The following is a 17,288-nucleotide window of genomic DNA, read 5'->3' as shown; positions in this document are numbered from 1 at the left end:
GTGGCGGGCAGGAAATGTCGAGCCCAGTGGTCTGTGACGGTAAAAGCCCCAGAGAGATGGCAACTGACCTTAACCTGCAGGGAAATGGACATCACTCCGACGCTCTTGCACACTTTGCATGCATCAACACTTGACACAGCACCTGTGCTTAATGCACCCTCTGATTGTGCTCATTTCGACACATGAATGTCCTACTTTAAGATACTGTCAGACATTGTGTGTTTCTGTCTTCCTTGGACACACCTCTGATTCTGTGTTAAAGACTGTTCCTTGTGCCAGGAGCCCCTCTCTGATAGTTGTGGCCCTTATTTTTCTTTGTCTCACTGTCATTGTTATTGGAGACCTCCGATGTACAGTGTCTCCGTGTTTACAGCTGAGTATCCCACAGAAAAAAGGAAAGCAAGTTGCCAGGATACACAATCTCAGGGAGGATGTTAAAAGACACCCAAGTAGAGATCCAATATATGAACCTGCTGTTACCAATTCATCTAAACTCTCCCTCGAACACAAAGACTGCCACAATTCTTGTACTTTAATGTATATCAATGCCCCACTGCTGCTGGAACTAAGGTGTTAGATGAGGATGGGATCTGTGTTGTATTTGTTCAGAGCCAGGTTTTGCTGATAGGAGGCATCTTGGCTGCTTAGCTGCTTGTCGATGGTTAACTGCTGACAGCGTGCAAACCCAGGGTTCACAATATGGGGGCTTTTTCAAGCACTCACCTGCACTGATTAGCTCTGCTTCAACCCAATGTGTTGTTGCAGCAACCAAAAGACAGAGACACTTTTTTATGTGTGTAAGAGAGAAAGAAGAAATGGTGCTGGCATTTTCATCCCTGGTCCGCTGGTAAAATGCAAAGTCTTTCTTTGTGCCTGTGCCAGTTTCATTATATGTCTGCTCACATTGTGTTGGCTGTAGTACATCAGCTGTGATTTGTCTATTTTTTTATTAAATTTGCCCTGTTGTGTCAAAACTAGATGACGTTTTAGACCTTCTTTTTTTTTGGTCACATTTGTTCTTTGGTCATCCTTATCATTTCGCTTCTCTTGTTATTACTGCTAATGTCTGCTGGACTTTGCTGGTTACCATTATGGCTCCGTTGTGGGTGCTAGAAACTATACACTGCTATTAGGTGTCAGTGTAGACTGTGTGTGTGTGAGCAATCTCTCTTGTAGCTCACACACAGCTCTGTTCTCCACTTTAGTATCCTAATGCATCAGGTGTATTTTTGCCAATGCAGCTTTTGCATGTGGGCACCAAAGTGCAAGTACAAGACTAAAAACACATTTATTATCTTTTATACGGCAAGGTAAAAATCTGAAGCCAAAGCACTATGCTAAACCTGGGTTAATTGAAAACAATAAACAAAGTTAATATACAGTGCTGTGGAAAAGGATTGGACCCCATCTCAATTTCTTCTCTTTTTTTGTGTGTATCTAACACCAAACACTTTCGGATCTTCAAATAAACTAGTATGTAAAACAAAGGCATTCTGGCCAAACACAAATCCCCTTGTATTTATTAAAGAAAAAGTTTGTCCAATGCTAAATCACTAATGTTAAAAAGCAATCACCCCGTGAGCTGGACCTTGACTAGGCAAATCTAAAACTTTAATTTTATTCCTTGATTCCTTGCTCCACACCATCACACTAGCATGTTTACTCCAGGTGTAGGATCCCTGTCTTTCAAACAGCTTAACTGGTGACTCATCACTCCATAGAATATTCTACAAGGTTTGAGGGTCATCTAGGTGTGCTGTGGCAGAATTTAGATCAGCCTTAATGTCCTTCTGATTTAGCAGTTGTTTTCTACTTGCCTCCCTCCTGTTGATGCCATTTCTACCGCAGGTTTGTGGGAAATGGAGTCATGGCTCCATCCAGGCTTCCTGAATGTGTTGTCATTGTTCTAGCTGTCACTTCCTAAATTTGTCACTTCTAAAAAGGTTCAATATTGTTTCAGGTGTTCTCCACTTATAGATAGTGTCTGAGCCTGAACATCATTGGATTCTAAGAGCCTTAGAAATAGCTTTGTAATGCTTCTCAGACTAGTATATTTCAGTTTGGTAGTTTGTTGGATGTAGTAACTAAGGGGGCAAATACTTTTCCCCTCATGCCTGGAGTAGTTTTTTTTTTTACATCACCATTTTGTTTCAGTAAATACAATAATTATTTAAAACTGATACACTAACAGCTGCTTATGGTGATGTCTTGAGGTTCCTGTTGGAGGAAACTTTCTTGCTAACGTGGACAGGAAATGAAGTCAAGTACTATGTCACAAAGTCATGGTGCATGTTACTGGTCTGCAACGTGTTTCTGTTGCTTGAACTTAACTGTCACTACCTTCCTGTGTGTCAAACATTGTAATATTCTCCCTATAATTCAAATGAACAGGTTTATCCTGCAACCTAGTCATGATCTGAGCAGCCATGCACCACAATGTAAATGGGGATGAATATAGTAGTTGACTGGCATCAGTTTTGACAAATCAAAAAGAGCCTTTTTAAAGTCCCCTGTTGGTTCAAACTATATGAATTAACTTTAAATGCAAAACACGAGACGACACTGTTGTTAGCATTCACGAAATGCTGCTTTCAATACCTCCATCCAGTGCTCCATCAAGGCCCCTCAGAGGTTGTGAAAATATCACAAAATGCTCGGAGACTGACTGCAGTACGTACAGTGAGTTTTTTCTTTTTCATCTGTACAGCCAACAAGCGATACAGACTACAGATTGCAGCTCCTGTAGCAGCCTTGGCACCTCAGCCTCGATGTTGACAAGTGGTTGACATGTCCCAGCTGTGTACTCTTTGAGGTGTTTAACTATCACAAATACATCTGATTTCACCTTGGCTCTCTTGCATTTGTCCAAAGGGAAGCGTGGTTTACAACTCCCCCAGCAACAAGCATCTCAGTGCCGTCTGTACTATTTGTTTGACAATCTTAGAGCGTCTGTGTGTGTGTGTGTGTGTGTGTGTGTGTGTGAGAGAGAGAGAGAAACAGAGGGAGTGTAAGAGAATGTGTGTGTGTTAGAACCATAAGTCCCATCTGTTCCTAACGTTTGTAATTAAGTGTGAAAGGCTGTTGTGCATTTTTACATCTGAATGTATGTGAGCGTAGCCTGGCACAGCGACAAAGGACATATTTCTGTTCCAGGGTCATTGTCAGGCTTTGTGTACGCTGTTGAACTCATTCAGAGGAAAACACACACATGCAGATTGGCAGATTAGAGAGTCTAGGCAAGTCGTGCCATTTGCCAGCTTGTTTTGGTGGCTTTTGAATGACTTGTTAAAGCATTATGCAAAATGACATCCACACAAACACACAGATGGAAAACCGTCACCTGTACAGATCTATGAGACGACCTGTCACCACTAGGCATTCGATTTCCCTACGTGGCTGTGTTTATTTTTCACTGCGACACTCATAATTATGCACACCCACAGACGGTGGTAATCAGGCTACTCATCTTCTCCAGCCTTTTCTGAATCTCTAGGCATGATATCAAACAGGGCTGCTCTCACAAGCCCAGGCTGCTGCAGCTCACACTGCGGCTCGCCTTTAATATCAACAGATTTTTATTTATTTTTTTGTTCTTCGGCTGCTGCTTCACTGGTAAAGATTATTCAGCAGAGGATAATATTTCTGAGCCGAGTCCGGGGAACTATATCGTTTCGCTTTCTTGGTCAGGGAGCCTTTACAATTACACTGGCCAGTGGCATACAATCCAATTCCTCACTTGGTTCTCCTCTGCTGAGGTGATCCAGCTCTCCTTCACCCTCCATCTGTCTCCTTCTATATCTGTCAGTCTCTCTATCTCTAGTTCTATCTCTTCCATGTTTGCAGACTGGAAGCATTTTCCGAAATCAACCTCCCGCCACATCACCTCCTCCTCACTTTTCTCCAATTGTGGTGGACATGACATCAATTAAAAGAGCAATACATTCTCATCACGGTCTCGTCTTTATTACCACTGGGTGACCTTTCCAAAAGACACAACTTTACAAAGGTACACAGATGTTTCCCTCTCCCACAGCAAGGATTAAAAATGACAGCATTTCTTTCATGCCCCCCCCCGCGCCCCCGCATATGTGTTTCTACTAAACCCCTGACACTTTGAAATACCCTCATCAAAATGTGAATATCTGAGCTGCACAGAGACCAACTTCCTGAGGTCGATACTGAGCCTGGAGTCATTCGGCGGGGGCAGGGGCATGAAAAGAAGGGATTATATTTCATTCAAATAGTTTTTTTTTTTTTTTTGGAAGGGGAGAGGGGGGATAAATTCCCTCGCTTGCTTTTTAACTATATGAAAGTCTTTGAATGTGTTATTCCTTTGTGAAGTGATGCTCGCTCGAGGCTGCCTTGCCTTCCTCGTGCTACGCTTTTCCAGCCGGCACACTGGGAGGGATCTGACCTTGAAACGGCATCGCAGAGTCTCATTCAGTTCAACCGAAGTACTCGTTTTTTTTTTTTTTTTTTTTTTCACTTTAAGTTTCGTTTAAATGATTAAATATTGAGCTGAAAGAGAAAACAGTCAATGAACCAGCATCAGCCAGGTGGTCAATCAGTCAGTTACTAAATCACTGTGTGGTGGTTACTGGAAACATTTCTCCAGAGGCTCTAAAAATGACTGTTCCCTAATTAGACATTCAGAGCAGCATTAGCACTAAGTTTCTGTAAACATTACACACACCTACAGATCCATCTGTTATTAAGCAAAATTTGCTCTTTTCTGCCTCAAGACATGAACACTCACTAATATCACCTGATTTTCCTTAACTGTGTTACAGTATACTTTAAACCATGTACAGCTGTTAATTAAAATGGCATTCACTCACAACTGATTAATGAATTCATAAATAAACCCAAGCTGTTAAAGGATTTTCTAGTAACACTGGAAAGAAAGAAACAGCAGAAAGATGACTGTGAGAGAAGCAATTTATGATGTCTCTGCTCAGTACACAGCGTTAATCAGATGTGGTGAGGCTTTGTCAGCTGTCTGATTTGCAGACTTGCAACTGTGTTCGTAAATTTGCTGCTGGTTCAAGTCATTTGCATCTAGTGTTTTAGTGTGTGTGTGTGTGTGTGTGTGTGCATTTTGTCACGACCTGGCTCCACAAACATACAACAATTGTATTATTGACAGAGGTGATTTGACAGAAGCGTGGGAGATGTGACTCATTGCAATTTTGTTTGTTTGTAGGCCATTTACTGCTGACCTCTAAGACCTAGTGAGAAGAAAGAAGACAGGTTTAAAAATAAAGAGAGAATTTTTAAATAAAAATAGGAAAATGTAAAGAGAAGCAAGCAAAGGAAAAGTAAGAAAGACAGAAGGACAAAATGAAGGGTAGGACAGATGATGCAGGATGTATGGAACTGGAAAAGATGAAGAGAGAAACAAGGAAAGGAAATCGAAACAAGGAAGCAGAAACGCAAAAGACAAAAGGAAAGAAGGTGAGACAGAGTGATATAAAGAGGGAAGAAAAAGAATAAAACCATCAAAAGGAAGGAACAAAGTATTGACAGCACCAAGGAAGGAAAGGCTAAAAAGAAGTAAGGGTGGAAGAGCAGAAAGGTGGGGGTGGGGAAAGAAGAGAGGAAGAGAAAGGAAGCCCAAAATGATATATAATATGAAAAGTAAAGGGAAAGACGGAAGGACAAAGGGAGCATAAATGGAGGAAGGTAGAGGGAAGGAAAGAGGAACAGAGGAAAGGGTGGAAAATGTTTTTAAGGCTTCGAAAGAAGGAAAGGGACGATTGGAAAAACTATGAGGACAACAAATACATGACAAGAAGGGAAGAAATGAAAGAAAAGACAGAAGCCTTAAAAGAAATAAAATCATAAATGGGAGAAGAAGAAAAAGAATAGAAGAAAAAAAAAGGAGAGCGAGAAGGAAGGAAGAAAGAAAAGATGGATGGACAGAAAAAACAATGGAGATTGAAAACGATAAGCACAGAAAGCAGCGAGATGAAAGAACAAAAACAAGGTTGGACCAAAGGAAGGAAAAGTACAAAAGAAAAAGAAGGAAGGACAGAAGAAAGAAAGAAAGAAAGATCCTGTTTCTCACTGTGTGTCACAACTCAGTGCTTTTAATTTTGGGGGGAAAAAGTCAAATGAAGCGGAGCTGGAATTCATTTCTGTTCTGCAGGGACTCAGAGCAGCGATCTCTAGCAAATGGCTTTTTACTTTGTCAAATTTAGCGCGGCTGTAACTCGGAGGAGCCGGACGGCCTGCTGCAAACTACTGCAAACGAGAGTCGGCCCATCCTGCAGCTGGAAACATACATGTTGTCGAGCATGTCACAATTTCTCCCATCTTAGCACTTGTTTGCTAATTTGTTTTCCCACAGTCTTGTCTGTGGCTTGTGATTTCTTGCCACATTGTGCATTTGTTCTAAAATCCTTTTGAGATTCTGCCTGTGGCCATAGAGGCTGTTTTAAACATCACAGCACACTTTGTGTTTCTGTGTGTTTAGCAGAATGTATATCTCCAAATTGATTTACAGGTGCTTTTTTTTCCTCTCCGTCTCCTCTTTCTGTCATTGTGCATTGTGAGATGAAGAACCGAGGAGTTATTTATTCCCATTTGTTTGGTTTTTATGACAGATACGTGCCATCTAAATGTATTAATGTGCCTGTTTCATCCGTCATTCTGTGTGCTTGTGCATAGACGCGCAGGTAAACAATAGTGTTTGTTCTTCCCGACACAGAGAAGTGCCTCAAGTTGGCACACACACACACACACACACACACACACACACACACACACACACACACACACACACACACACACACACACACACACAGAGTGGAAAGAGCCAGTGTTATTAGATGGAGATAAAGCCAATAAGAACACAGCTCTCAGCTCCTATGTAGTATGTATATTCCTCATATATGTCAGTTTTTAATTTTGTTTAAGGGGGAGTCGGTGGGGAGCCCCCTGAAACTAAGGAAACCTGGGCCTACACAACCGTGGCTGGAGGCATTCTGCTTTGGGCTGTTTCCGTACATCTAAGCCCTTCTTATGGATGTGACCTCTCAGAAATGCTTTGAAGGAATGTGTTCAAAATGGCACAAACGTCCACTTGGACAGGATGAAAATGTTACTACATGTCGCTACACCCAGCCAGGAAAACTAGCTGTAGTTTTTTTTTGTTTTTTTTTTCATGCATCGCTTAGCTAATGTAACTTCTCTTGGCTGTAGCTTCATCTTTCACATCCTTCAAGAGTTCTCTGGAGTTTTTGTGACTGTTGTTGCCTAAAATGCCCGATTCCATTACAGCTCTTCTAAAAACTGGTTATGCATGTTTTTAATGTTTTACAATGTTTTGAATTGCAAAGACGCACAGAATTCACAGGAGATTGGTAGAATAATTTGTTAGATTTGCAACCTTGCAAAGTCCTGGAGGAACTGATATTTAGAATACAAACATTAGATATGCTTAAAAAAAGCACAAATAGGCATATTTCTCTAAATGCCAAAATCATTGCTTTAATAACAGGGTGGGAGCAGAATCTAGTGAAGCTGAGAGTGGAGTTACATGGTTAAAATGACACATTCTAAGACTTTTCCAGAAATGAAAAACAGTCCTATTTCATTCCAAGTAAATGACTGACAACTCTATAAGGTACGAGAGCATCGACTAAAAGAACAAGGGAATTTATCCTCTTCAAGGAAATGAGTTTTTAGCTCCCCTCGCTTCACCAGTAGACCTGAGCTTGAGACTGTGGTTAGGGTGGGGACAATCTACAGTGACCGAGTAAAGTCTAAAAATGTCAAACTCTTTTAAAGGATTTCATTGGGTTTTTTTTTTTTTTTTTCTCTGATAATAAAAAGATAAAATAAAAGCAGCCAGTAAAACATTCTTTTAACAGGCCCAGACTAAGCTTATTCAGCATCGGGCTGTGATTGCAGGACTGCTGAGCTGGCGTTTTTTACGTGTAGACAAATGTCCTTTTGCTGCTGCAGCCCTCTCTGTTGATTGGACAAAGATTTTCCCAAACACTTTGGCTCAGTATCTGTAGTGCCTATTTGAGAGTTAAGTTCCATAGTGTATCATTTTGTCATCATTTCTGTTACTTTATACAGTTTGACGCACGCTTAAGGTAAAATGCTTAAAAATGTGACTTTGATAGACCAGACCAAATTACTGAGTTCACTGCATATTTCTACAAGGAACCAGCCAACCTTTTATCTTTATTTTATTGTATTCTTTCTTACTCGGCTAGACTTAACAGTGTGTAATTATTGTCCAGCTACCCTGCTCTCACCACTTGCCCATTGCCGCTTTAACCACATACTTCACTGATGGCCTAAACTGCCTATACACACTGCTCCTAGAAGGAGTCTTAAATTAATATTAAATACTTCATTGGATTGTTTTAGCTTTGTTCCGCTTAATTCACGAATAAATGAATATTATTTCCATATCATTCCAGTGGAGGAACTTGGAGGGATTCAGCGGTTTTAATTAACGGTTGGTGCAGGGCTACGGATTTGTAGCAGGCTACTTCCCTGATGATATGTTTTTCTACTTCATTACTACACCTCTGCCTAACAGACCATACATTCAACTTGGTGACAAATCATTTAGTATTCAGTGTTTTGTATCTCAAAATTAGCAGCTGAAACATAATGTATTTCTACCCAAGTTTGGAGGAAACTCCACATCCCAAATAATGCAAACAAATAACACTATATTACACTATATTAATAAAATCATTTCTGTGTTTAATTAGTCTTGGAGCATTTTTATTTATTGTAATTTCACATAACCTCCTAGCATAGTGCTAGCCACTGCACCAGCATGCTGCCCTAACATATTTTCAAACTGATTGAACTGATGGTTAAATATTAAAAAGCATAGTTCCAAATGTGTTTTTAGTTTTTTTTATGTTAAATTTGGATAAATTATGCGACAATATTACAACTGACATACTTTCCAAAGTGATGTGATGTGATGCTGCCTTCCGGCTTCCAACAGCTGAATCCCCACTGCCTTGTACACAGTTAAATATCATCGATATAACTTATTTCATGATGTCAGTGATGCAGTTCTTTTTTTGTAATGTACTCAACCTCTCTGTTCCTGCCTAGTCTTCCTCTTCTAGCGATTTCCAGAGGAGCTCCCCTAGAGAGGCTGGTTGAACTTGTAGCGTGCATAGGTTAGCGTGTTAGGTTCAACGTGTGGGTGGATATGGCGTAGAATGAGCAAGAGTGCATGCCTTTCCGCTCAAGAAAAAGAAAGCAGTTGTTTACATGCGTGCTTCTCTAAAAGTAATGGAACACGGGGTTAAATCAGCATGTCTGTTTTCATCAAATCTGTCTCAGTGAACACATTTGTACGACACTTTAGTCCATCAGTTGATTTTCTTTGGTGATGTGTGTTGTAATCCTTAGTAAAAGTTTCAGGCCTTAAATTACCTAATTGCAATCGCAACTCATTTGTAGTTTGAAATCCAAAAACAAGTGCTGCAAAAGTCTTTAAAACGTTAGATGTGACCTGTGCTACACAGAGATCAGACCAGTGCCTACATCGTAAAAGGTGCAGGGTCCAGTATGATTTGTTAACCTTTTAGCAGCCCATTGCACAGCCCCACTGAGACACAACACATCTTCCCTCTCACACTCAACACCATTTCAGTCACACTACATTGACGTTTTTCAGGGTGCCTCTGAAAAGGTTGTTTAAAGAAACATTTGAAGACTCATCTCATTTTCCTCTCTGCGGTTGGCACCAAGGTTCGCCTGTGGTGCTCAGAGGAGAAAGTGAGAAGGGAGTACATTTCCCCCATTGCGGCATTGTGCATTTCTATATCTCCTCCTTTGCCAAATGAGTTCTTTGTCGGCTCAGAGACCAGCACTAATGAAACAGTTGCATTTCAGCATTTTAGAAGCAATTGCCCCCTTTCGTTCTGCAAGATCCCTTCTCTCTTTTCTCTCTCTCTCCTCCTCTGATTGACAATGAAAAGGTTGTTGGCTAATGGTTTCCAGTTTTCTGCATGTAGCCATGAACATGCGTATTTGTGTTTACATGTTTGTGTCATGTGAGCTTCTGCTCACACCCGTATCAGTGCTCATTGCATGCAAGGCCGCTGTCTTGTCCTGTGTGTATGAATGAATCGGTATGTGTGTGTTTGCCTGACCACAATGAGAATAGGATGAGAGGCTGCTGCTCCTCTGAGTCACAAGCTGCTGCCTGCTTCCTAAATGGCCCTGAATAGAGCATCACTCAGCACAGTGAAGATGATCATCTCTGTTTACAATTCACTTAGACACACACACAGAAAATAAATTACATGTATAGATGGGTCATCTACAAAAAAAAAAAAAAGAATGAAAAGAAGAAAGGCAATTTTATAAGTTAATAAATAGGAGAATACACAGAAGTCTTAGAGTAAAAAAAAAAAAAATTGCACCCTTTTGAACACATAAACCCGGCATGAATAAAAGAAACAGGAAAAAGACAATAAAACTTTTAGCAAGCCGTGAGAGAGAGAGAGAGTCTGTCATACACACTAAAATAAGATTTGTAAACACAGGATAAATTGGCATATAGGCACTTTCATATATTCATAGGCATATAAATATAAAGGTAAATAAACAAAAAAGAGTCAAAGAAGATACAGTACACACACATCCAAGCAGCTTCCTTCACTGAAGATGACGGTGACTGGGTACAGATATTCTCTTTTCCTGTTCCTGAAACACATTGAAGCAATCTCAGCTTTTATTTTATTTTATTTTTTACAAATGAAAGCTTCCAAATTCATGTAGTCACTTTTTTTATTTTTGCTTCATGTTCATGTAATTTATTCTGTGTTCAGGTGCCCCGCTGCAACACAAACAACTATGATGTCTTTTGTCTGTTTTTTCCCTGATTGTCCACAAGTCCCAAAGGTGTACGATTACCACAACACCTCTGTAATGACTGTTCCCCCGTTTCTCTTTTTTCTTCTCTCTCAATCGCCCCCGTCTTTCATGCTGTCTCACACCATGCATTCACACTGCAGACAACCTGAGTGATGTGTTGCTCTAATGTGGCCAACTGTCTATATGTTGTTGTAGTGCTAAATGTTGCCAGAGTTTGTATGGAGGCCAAGGTGGCAATGAAAAACATTTTTAAAAGCGCATAACTTGCTAGATATTGCACAATTATTCTTTTTTATATTAGTAACTGGGTTGTTTGGTTGTTGTCCAGCCACATGTTTACAGTGTTAGGAGAGTGACTCGACACTACATGACCACCCACAATCCTCATTTCAGGATTGTTCCTGCTTGGAGGCTCAGTAGATCATTAGCATACAGTATCATGTTCCACAATGTCCGTTGGTTTAGGCACAATATAAATTGTTATGATTATGTTTAGGCGGAAAAATTAGGTTTTGGAAAGATTGTGGTTTGGGTTAAAATCCAGAGACAACATTGACCTAACTAAGGGTTTCAAAATGGAAATTTGTAATTGTATATCTAATATTAATTTAATTACTGTGAATATTTAACCAATTTCTTTTCTGGTTTTCCTCAGTTTCAGTTGTTTGACTTCCCTATTGAGTTGAAAATGTGATCTTTCCACTCTTATCTGTATTCTGCTTCTCCAATGTAGCTTCATGGGCACCAAATATGGAGAAAACATTCGTGTAACTCCCTGGTGTTTTTCTCCATCGCTGCTCTTTCTTCCCTTTCACATCTCTCTCGTCATTCCCTCCTGAAACCAGAGCTCCCGCATCTTAATGCTTTTTCCTAGAGTTTTACTTTCATTTGAATTGTTGTGGAGTGGGGCAATAACACAGGCCATTGTTTTATGAGGGAGTGAAGTAAATTGTGATTTTACCCCCCCCACCCCCCCGCAACACTAATCTCTCTATTCTCTTTCTGTTTCACAGGGTCCCATAGAGAATGATGTTGTAGTTCATGTGGCCCTGATAGCAGAGAGCCAGAGGTAAACTGTGTGTGTGTGTGTGTGTGTGTGTGTGTGTGTGTGTGTGTGCATGTGTGTATATATACATGTGTCTGTGTGTCTTGTAATGTGTTGCTCGTCCTAAAAGTAGGAAATTTTCCCCATTTCCATTCATCTCTCTCTCTCTCTCTCTCTCTCTCTCTCTCTCTCTCTCTCTCTCTCTCTCTCTCTCTGTGTATGATAACAGCGGCGAGCTCATAAAGCCGGCGCTCAGTCTGACCTCTGCCATCATCCATCACTCTTCTTATTGTGCGCGTGATTATGTGTCAATGCACGTGTGCTAATGCACGATTGAAAACATGCAGCAGTGTAGGAGTGTGCATGTTAAACAGGGTCAAATGACTCTGTGAAGCTTGTTAACCTGTAGCTTCAATTACTGCCGCTGGCAACTCATCAAAGTGGCTGTGCATCATTCTTCTCATTGCAATCAGCTTACGTATGTTCCTTAATATACGCTGTGATTTAATAACTACCTTCCTTTTTAATATAAGTCAAACGTATGCATATACTTACGTAACGTACGTTATATTTATGACTATTGTAAGAGATATTTTCCAGCATTATTTTTAACTCGATACCACAGTTTAAACAACAAAAACATGTATGAGACAAGTATAATGTTATTACAGCCATTTTAAAATTGTCTTCTTTTTTTTTTCACTGTGCGTGTAGGCTGCAAGTGTTTCTGAACACCTATGGCATTCAGACCCAAACACCCCAGCAGGTGGAGCCCATCCAAATCTGGCCTCAGAAGGAGCTGGTCAAGGTAAGTCAAACCCACACTGGTATTATGGATATGTGTAGCTTTGGATTGTTAATGCCTCCTGCAGCACCAGAGATGGCGGTGACTCTGAGATGAACAGATTCCTTCCCGGGAGACTCGCTGTATGCAGGTTACAGGGCTGTTGTTAGAGATATATTTTTTTTTTGGTCCTTGACTTTAACAAGCTCATGATTCTTCAGGTAAACAAGTCACTTAGGATAAACTTGCCCAAATCAGATGCGGAGCGGGACCAACATGTTTCAATAACGTGAACCTCATAGACTGGATAGTTCAGTTGTAGTGGGGCTTTTTGTTACGCGCCATATATGTTTGAACGCCATATAATGGGGAGACCCCCAAAGCTTGACACACCTGCTGTGCCTTGCTACAGTTGCTAAGCTATGATTAGACAGTTACTGTTTGAACAGGGGGTTTTGCCAACTGAAACCTCGTTGATAACAGTTGACAGTTTTGCAGTATATGATGAGCTCCAGCGCTTTGCTGCCTAGTTTAATGGTGTATCTTTAACTCTAAAAGGAGATTCTCCTTCATCCCTACTTGCTGCGAATGATTGGAAGGAAATTTGAGGGAAGGGAACTGCGACAGTTTATTGATGTTGCTCCACCACCACAACTATAGTCATCAATCTTACAGTCAGCCAGATTACATTTCAGTGGTTAGCTATCAATATCTCAACTAAACATTGCTCAATCAGTCCATCTGCATGTCATTTTAAGAATTGGTGCTCTTATTATTTTCCTCCCGACTGGCAGGGGATTGGTCGAACAGTGTTCATGTTGAAGGATCAGCATAATAGCACAACGATGCACAGAACTAATGCTTCAGAACAGAACTAAACTGGTTCAAAAAGCATTTGTTCGATGATCCTGTAAGAGATATAAGTTACCTCCTATGCTGAGTTGTGATATTTGCTTGATTTGGATATTAACTTAACACCTGTTTTGTATTTTAATATTTCTGGGTTAAAACCAGCAGATAGTAAGAAAAGCATCTTGTATTAGCAATACTGTAATAATGTTGCCCACCATGTTTCAGTCCACCTGCAGCAGAAAACTGAGATTGAAAACCTATGAAAATCCCATAATGGAAATCCATAAAGATCCCTGCTGTCATTTTTATTATAAGTCAGGGTTCTCAACAAAGGGGTTGGGATTTAAAACCATTTTAAAAAAACCAAACCCACCACTGAATCTCCTCATCAAATCTAAGTGGTTTTAAGTCCCTTTTGAGTTAATTCACGTTTAATTTGTAAGTAACAAAAGTCATATGTAAGTTCAGATTTAGGCTACAGCTCGTGTTCAGTTTACACCTTTATAATTTTTATACACTCGCAGATTTTTCTCAGCTCTTACTTCTCCAAATTAGCATAAATCCGAACTGATAAAACCAAAATAAGGAAGATATTGTTGTTTGGTTAAAAAAAAGTATTTACCTGAATGGAAGTGCTGCCAATCTTTGATTTAAAAATAGCACCTGGCCTTTTTTTTGTGTGTGTGTATATAACTATTCCCATGAGTAGGTAGAGCACTGATCATTACATGTGGGACAGTAGAGCTACTCTTGTCAGTACCAGCGAAGTTGTAACTTTGGTGAGTAACAGCTCCAGCACTAGCTGCTGCTTCCATCCTGTCCACTCTGCGTCTTTCATCTGCATCCGATTACACCATTTATGCTGTCATATCTGACACCAACCACTACGTCGTCATCGGCTTCTGTTTCACTCCTATCATATCCATCACTCCAACACTTGTCTCATCACTAGATACTGTGCCTCATCTGCATGTGTACTGTTTGAAGCCTACTGTCTCCCCTTCTTCTGTCTCTCCACTGTCAGATCTGTCAGTCAAAGCCTGGTCTCCTCCCCAGCCTCAGTTCCTCGTCTGTCATGCCTGTTGTATGGCATCTCTTCTCTGCACCACCTTCTACAAACAAACATTGTCTCCTATCATTTCATCTCTCCAGGCTCTCTCTGCTCTACCCCAGGCCTTCCTACCTTCTGTTCTGACTCCAACCCTACTATCCCCACTAGGTCTATATCCGGCCCCACCCCCCTTATTTCCTTTACCACCATCGCCCCCTCCCCCTGGGGTCTATCATGTGCCTTTGAACTGTCATACCTGTTACTTTTTGCCTCTCTCCACTCTGTCTCTTTGTGCTGCATGGTGCTCAGCCTCTCACATGGATATGCAATTGTGAGTCAGAGCGGGCGCCGTGCTGAATATTAAATCCAAAGCCCAGACAGACGTTTCTTCCATGACAGAATCTGTTTATCTCGGAGTCACCGCCATCTCCGGTGCTGCAGGCTGCCTTTGCTCACCTCACCTCGTCCCTCGCAGCCATTTGATTGTGTTGACAACAGCTGCCTGATGATGGAAGAGTGGCAATTACATTTTGCAACGTGTTATTCCCACCCGCACACCCCGAAGCTTTTCCCCTTGGAAATCACAGCTTTGCCCAAAATAGCCTCCCCTTTTAGCAGTTTCTTTCCCTGTTTCATGTCTGATACTTAATGTGGATGACATTGTTGCTGTATTTTGTTAGAGACGCTATGGACAAAGACCAGTGGTCCTAATTTAAATTCCTGTATTTTTCCACCTGTTACTATTAAGTTTTGTCTTTTTTTTTTCCGCTACTGGTCATTATATCATTTGACCTATTACACTCCACAACCATTACAGCAAACTACATCGAACAACTTCAGCAGGGGAAGAAAAAGCTTAAAAATGCTGCAATTTCCCCTTTTCTTTTCTCTTTAAGTTGAACGAGCAATTGATCGCTGTAATCTTGTTCAGAGGAAGCTAATGTGAGGCTGTGGAAGGTGGAGTTACTGTCTTAGTATGCTTTCAAAGTACACATATCAGCATGTGAGTTTTGGGTTGCTGAACCTTGGTGAACCCCTACTTAGTAAAAGTCCCTCTGGATGACAGCATCTGCTGTAAAAGTAAATCTGTTACGCCCATTTCATGACACCAGATTTACACTATTAGGGGCACCGACCCAGAAACGATAAAAAAAAAACTACTCCTGTCTGAGCTCCTGTCAAAGCGAGTAATGTCATTTGAATTAAAAGTTTTGCAGAGTTTATCAGTAAATAGCCGATAATAATAAAACCTTGTATTCACTGCAGAACTGGGCTTTTAAATGCAGCTTTTTGTTATCGCTCCCACCTGTCAGGCTTGCTGTTTGTGCTGCGGTCAGTGGAAGTGTTAGGCAGTGAAAGGATGCTTTGATAGGCTGCCTGTGTGCTGTTGTTCTTCATTGGTATTCTGCACACAGGAAGTGCTGGGTGCAGAGATTCCTTCAGCCTTCTTCGACTTTTCCCTTCTAGGTCTCATCCTTGCCTGTTAGGGCAGTGATTTGCAATGCCACTTAATCCCCAATTAGCATTTCACTGTTTTTTTTTATATAAAGACCGTTTCTTCTTTTAGGGTCGTTTAATTGCTTCACCCCTTGCCAGTAAAAGCTTTTCAAAACAGTGAGCGAGAACACAGGAGTAGCAGAGCACCACCTTTTGGTCGATGTCACGTATCGCAGTTGGTTTAAGTAGGTAAGATGCGGCACAAAGGGCTTGATAGGCAGACTTTAAGCAGCGCCACTTGAGTGTGTGGGTGTACTGATGCTGTCTCATGAAAGGACCGATTGGGAGGTATTTAAATTTAGAATTTATGGGCTGTCACAAAGGGAATATCTACTCTGCTTTCACACACAAAAACAGAAATGAAAGACAAAGTGCTGCAGCTCTCTCAGACACGTAAACGGTAACTTGTGGCAAAGTCTGTCACACCACTGGGCACCAAGCAAGCAAATCTTAGAAATCAATGTCCATCTTCTTTCTCTGTGTATCTGCGGATCAGTGCCTCCTGACAGCAGAAGAAGTGCTCTGAAAACTAAAAGCCTGCAGCTCTTGTATACTCCTTTCTTCTATCAGAGCTGGTGGAGGGAGGAGCCCCTGACCTTTTCTGCGGTTTTGCCTCGACCAACTGGGGAGCCCTTCGATTTAATTACTGAGTAATTACGGCTCCACCTGCCACAACAGTCCTGCCCTTTATGTATCTGTGTCAGTGTGCACCAGTATTACTAATGCTGCAATTGGTGCAAAAGATTAACACTTATTGTTAACAATATTGTTAATTAGAACTTGTGATTCGGGACTTAAAATCTAAACTGGCCCTAGGGGAGAATCATACTTTTTCAGGCTCTACTAACATCACAGGATTTCATTCCACCAATTAAATGTGAAGCTTGACCTCGGCTAACCTGAGCCGCCTTCATCTTCTTCAACCAAACCCTATTGGAGTTGGTTCTCAAGCTCCTGCTTTATATGCTGGACATCCTGCACTGCTGATGTCAACAGTTTTCAGCTCATAAACTTTCTTCATACATGAGATCTGGCTTGACTCATTGTTTTCACCTTGAGACTTGAGACATGACTTCCAACTTGATTATTTTACAATACTTTAGCTGTAGAGCCTGTGGGGATGGAATTGCAGTGTGTTGACAGATGCACTGAGCTGCTAGAGACCTAGCCTACTCCCAGGTTCCCAC

At 41.0% G+C, this 17,288-nt stretch overlaps 1 protein-coding gene across 3 annotated transcripts in view; it reads left to right on the top strand.

The window, feature by feature from the left end:
• Window positions 1-17,288, top strand: part of phkb (phosphorylase kinase, beta) — a 92,128-nt gene that overhangs the window by 55,866 nt on the left and 18,974 nt on the right. For all 3 annotated transcript variants that reach the window (XM_067495013.1, XM_067495011.1, XM_067495012.1), the window contains 2 exons: window positions 11,886-11,941; window positions 12,632-12,725. In XM_067495013.1, coding sequence (XP_067351114.1) covers window positions 11,886-11,941; window positions 12,632-12,725 — 150 coding nt within the window. The remainder of the gene's footprint in view (window positions 1-11,885; window positions 11,942-12,631; window positions 12,726-17,288) is intronic.

Source organism: Channa argus, chromosome 2 (assembly GCF_033026475.1).
Source record: "Channa argus isolate prfri chromosome 2, Channa argus male v1.0, whole genome shotgun sequence".
Classification (NCBI taxonomy): Eukaryota; Metazoa; Chordata; class Actinopteri; order Anabantiformes; family Channidae; genus Channa; species Channa argus.
The sequence above is the reverse complement of the archived record's forward strand: the minus strand, read 5'-3'. Positions and strand labels throughout refer to the sequence as shown.